At 42.1% G+C, this 5,227-nt stretch overlaps 1 protein-coding gene across 39 annotated transcripts in view; it reads left to right on the plus strand.

The window, feature by feature from the left end:
* The first annotated feature begins 828 nt into the window (after window positions 1-828).
* Window positions 829-5,227, plus strand: part of LOC115224090 (mucin-3A-like) — a 101,486-nt gene continuing 97,087 nt past the window's right edge. For all 39 annotated transcript variants that reach the window (XM_036512960.1, XM_036512997.1, XM_036512966.1 and 36 more), the window contains exon 1: window positions 829-2,379. In XM_036512960.1, the coding sequence (XP_036368853.1) occupies window positions 2,256-2,379 (124 nt within the window). In that variant the 5' untranslated portion in view covers window positions 829-2,255. The remainder of the gene's footprint in view (window positions 2,380-5,227) is intronic.

Consider the following 5,227-nt stretch of genomic DNA (forward strand, 5'->3'; position numbering starts at 1 on the left):
CCACCACAACCGTTACAACCACCACCATCCACCATCCACCACCACCACCACCACCAACACCACCACCACCACCACCAACACCACCACCACCACCACCATTAATTTAGAAACAATCACCACTATCACAACAACCGTTACAACCACGACTGCTTTCACCACCAACCACCACCACCAACCACTACTACTACTACTACTACTACTACCACTACCACCACAACCACCACCACCACTGCTACTACTACTACTACTACTACTACTACCACTACTACCACCACCACCACCACCACCACCACCACCACTACTACTACTACTACTACAATAATAACCACTCCCTCCTCCTCCTCCACTATTATGACCACCACCACCACCAACACCACCACCACCACCACCACCCTCCCCCCCATACCACCTTATCTATTATTCCTTTTACATATCTTTTCAATATTAAGACAAAAAGAAAGAAAAATAGCGCGTCACAGCCCTGCCCCCTGCCCCCTCCTTTCCTTCCAGCCGTCCTACACCTCTGCGCATTGGTTAGACCACTGTCAGGTAAAGCGCTGAAGGACGGCGGAGGCGGGGGGGAGAGGGTTACCTGTTGTCCACCTGACATTCCCACACACACACCTACACGCATACATTCATACATACTCATGCAGCGATAGATTAAGTAGGTGTAGGTAGGCATGCAAAGGTAAGCTTTACAGACAAACACACCTACATATACAGGTATACACACTCGCACACACACATTCCCATATTCTCCCTCTCCCTCTTTCTTTCTCTCTCTCTCTCTCTCTCTCTTTCTCAAGCATACCTATACACAGAGAGAGACGGACAGGTACAGATATATGTAGAAAATGTAAAAAAAAAAGAAAAAGACAAGAAAAAATAATATAACAAAACTTAAACAAAATAAAAAGACCCGACCAACCCTGGCCCCCGCATAACCGTTTAGGACAAACCTTTCACATTTTTTTTCATATCATATCATACATTCACCTGTCAGGACAGTCCACACAACTTCCTTCCTTCCTTACTTGCCGTTCAAGTCTGTAATATTAATGTATTTATTCGATAACACGCCAAGAGTGTGTAGCAAGGAGGGATTCAGAAAAAACAGCCACTTCATCTTCACGCCATCATCGTTATTGTAACGACATTTCTCCACGACTTACGCAAAAATATAACAGAAAGTGAAACAGTAAAAATAAATGCGAACGAAACTTGGGATTGATTGTCTGCGTCGGCAACTTAATGAATTGAGAGATATTTGACAAAGAAGAGATTAAGTTTGTTGCTGAACAAAGAAACGAGCTGACATTTCGGACTTGGTTCATAACTTAATATTGTATACATGTTATAGACAGACAAGTCAGTATCAAGGTAAAACTGAAAGTTTTGGATAATTTTATGAAATATATATGTATATACTCAAACGGTTTTTTAAACAGGGACAGCATAACTTTTGCAGGCAAGGAAATAATTTATCAAAAACCTGTCTCAAGTATCTGAACAGCCCTGTTTTTAATTTTTCGTTCTATCCTATCAAATATTGAATAACTAAAAGATATAGTCCACTGTGGCGGAATTTGAACCAAGAACCGTAAACTAAAAGGTCAAAAAAGCAAGATATTTCGACGTTGCCATTCTACCAATTTTGCCAAGCGACTAAGCTCTAATCTGCGTATATATCGAATCGGATCTACAGAAGGAAAACAGGTAAAAACTAATTACTAAAGAAAAAAAAGAGAGGTGAGGAAGAGACAGAAGAAAGAAAAAAGAAGAAAAATAAGTAAAGGATGGCATTTCTGAATTTTCCTTCCGAAATATATACCAACAATGAGAAAGAAAAATGTCAAACTTCGATTTTAGGAAAAGTACAATATATTGAACTTGATTTTGCAAATTCTGAGATTATTTTGCATTAGTATTACAATATTTAACTATTTATTGACAAAAACACAACAACACCAGCAACAAAAACAGAAAGGAACACGCTCAATTTTTTTGGTCAGGTTGTGATATAAGTCCCAGGGTGTGCTGAACATTACTAAGTTAACTCAAACTCCATCCTTTGATAAAATCACACAAGCACACATACATTACGCCTCATCATCCATACATACACGTATCTCCTACGTTTAAATAGCAACTTTTTGGAGGTTCGGACTGAAGCGAATCAACTAAAGAAAAAGTATAATAAAAATCAAAGAACATTTTCGAAATTAATATCAGGTGGATCTCGTTAATTAAGGATGGATTTCAATACGCACTACGCTCAGTTACCAACGGATTATGGACAATATCTTCCTACCTACTTTCCCTCCACCGCTCTCATGCACTATGCCCTCTATTTCGTATTTACAATCGGAATCACAGGTAAGTTAAATATTTCTACTTTTAATCCACCTCCAAGCTCCTCGTTTATATATTACTGTTGTTAACACTATTGTTGTCATTAGGGCGGCGAGCTGGCAGAATCGTTAGCACGACGGGCGAAATGCGTAGCCGTATTTCGTCTGCCGTTACGTTCTGAGTTCAAGTTCCGCCGAGGTCGACTTTGCTTTTGATCCTTCGGGGTCGATAAATTAAGTACCAGTTACGCACTGGTACGATATAATCGACTTAATCCCTTTGTCTGTCCTTGTTTGTCCCCTCTGTGTTTAGTCCCTTGTGGGTAGTAAAGAAGTAGGCATTTCGTCTGCCGTTACATTTTGTGTTCAAATTCCGCCGAGGTCGACTTTGCCTTTCATCCTTTCGGGGTCGATAAATTAAGTACCAGTTACGCACTGGGGTCGATGTAATCGACTTAATCCGTATATCTGTCCTTGTTTGTCCCGTCTGTGTTTAGCTCCTTGTGGGTAATAAAGAAATAAGTATTTCGCCCGTCGCTACGTTCTGAGTTCAAATTCTGACGAAGTCGACTTTGCCTTCCATCCTTTCGGGGTCGATAAATTAAGTACCAGTTACGCACTGGGGTCGATGTAATTGATTAGTCCCCTCCCCCAAAACTTCAGGCCTCAGGATCGTTAGCACGTCGGACAAAAAGCTTAACATTTCGTCCGAGGTCGACTTAGCCTTTCATTCTTTTGGGGTTGATAAAATAAGTACCTGCCGAGTACCGGGGTTGAAGGAACTGACTAGTTCCCTCCCACAACATTTCAGACTTTTTGACTGTTGTTGGCAGGTTATTAAGTCGGCGAGTTGGCGGAGTCGTTAGTAATTCGGACATAATGCTTAGCGGCATTTCGTTCATCTTAGAGTTCAAATTCCGCTGTGGTCGACTTTGCCTTGCATCCTTTTGGAGTCGATAAAATAAATATCAGATGAGCAATGGGATCGATGTAATCAGCTGGTTCTCTACCCACAAATTATCTGGCTTTGTGCCTATAGTAGAAAAAAAATTATTGATGTTATTCAGAGCAGTGAGGTCAACTTCGCCTTTCATCCTTTCGGGGGTGGGAGTGTCAATAGAATAAGTACCTATTTCTTTACTACCCACAAGGGGCTAAACACAGAGGGGACAAACTAGGACAAACACATGGATTAAGTCGATTATATCGACCCCAGTGCGTAACTCGTGCTTAATTTATCGACTCCGAAAGGATGAAAGGCAAAGTGGACCTCGGCGGAATTTGAACTCAGAACGCAGCGGCGGACAAAATACCATAAAGCATTTCGCCCGGCGTGCTAACGATTCTGCCAGCTCGCCGCCTTCAATAGAACAAGTACCAGTAGAGCACTGGAGTCGATGTAAAAGACTAGTCCCGTCCCTTAAAATTGCTGGCCTTATTTGCAGAGTCATCGGTTAAAATACTTTGTGCTATTTAGTTACGACACTTCACGTTCTGAGTTCAAATTCCTGCGAGGTTAATTTTTGTCTTCTAACGATCCGTGATGGATACAATTGTGAAATTTTAGCTTGGATGATTCTATATCTGATTATAGCCTCGGGCCAACCAAAGCCTTGTGAGTGGATTTGGTAGACGGAAACTGAAAAGAAGCCCGTCGTATATATGTATGTATATATATATATATATATGCATGTGTGTGTTTGTGTGTCTGTGTTTGTCCCGCTAGCATTGCTTGACAACCGATGCTGGTGTGTTTACGTCCCCGTTACTTAGCGGTTCGGCAAAAAGAGACCGATAGAATTAGTACTGGGCTTACAAAAGAATAAGTCCCGGGGTCGAGTTGCTCGATTAAAGGCGGTGCTCCAGCATGGCCGCAGTCAAATGACTGAAACAAGTAAAAGAGTAAAAGAGTAAATTCAGTCGTCGTCGTCGTCGTTGTTGGTGGTGGTGATGGTGATGGTGGTGGGGAATAAGACTATAAATGTTTGGAAAATTCTTTCAGAATCGTAATTCTTGTATCTTTTTTTATCTTTTACTTGCTTCACTCATTTGACTGTGGCCATGCTGGGGCACGGCCTTAAAAGTTTAGTCGAACAAAGCAAATCGACCCAGTTATTATTTTTTTTAAAGCCTGGTACTTATTTTATCGGTCTCTCTTTTGCCGAACCACTACGTTACGCTGACATAAACAAAGCAACACTGGTTGCCAAGCAGTGGTGGTGGTGGTGGTGGGGGTTACAAAAACAAACAACACACACACATACAAACACATACACAAATATATACACGGATATGTGTGTGTGTGTGTGCGCGCGCGAGTGCGTGTGTGTATATGTGTGTACACATGACAGGATTCTTTCAGTTTCCGCCAACCAAATTCAAATCACAAAGCTTTGGCCGGCCTGCAGCTGTAGTAGAAGACACTTGGCCAAGGTGCCGCGCAGTGAGACCGAACCCAAGATCATATGGTGAGCAATAAATGAATAAATAAATAAATCGCAGGAGTGGCTGTGTGGTAAGTAGCTTGCTAACCAACCACATGGTTCCGGGTTCAGTCCCACTGCGTGGCATCTTGGGCAAGTGTCTTCTGCTGTAGCCCCGGGCCGACCAAAGCCTTGTGAGTGGATTTGGTAGATAGAAACTGAAAGAAGCCTATCGTATATATGTATATATATATATATAAGTGTGTGTGTATATGTTTGTGTGTCTGTGTTTGTCTCCCTAGCATTGCTTGACAACCGATGCTGGTGTGTTTACGTCCCCGTCACTTAGCGGTTCGGCAAAAAGAGACCGATAGAATAAGTACTGGGCTTACAAAGAATAAGTCCCGGGGTCGATTTGCTCGACTAAAGGCGGTGCTCCAGCATGGCCGC

The sequence above is a fragment of the Octopus sinensis genome, linkage group LG24 (genome assembly GCF_006345805.1).
Source record: "Octopus sinensis linkage group LG24, ASM634580v1, whole genome shotgun sequence".
Classification (NCBI taxonomy): domain Eukaryota; kingdom Metazoa; phylum Mollusca; class Cephalopoda; order Octopoda; family Octopodidae; genus Octopus; species Octopus sinensis.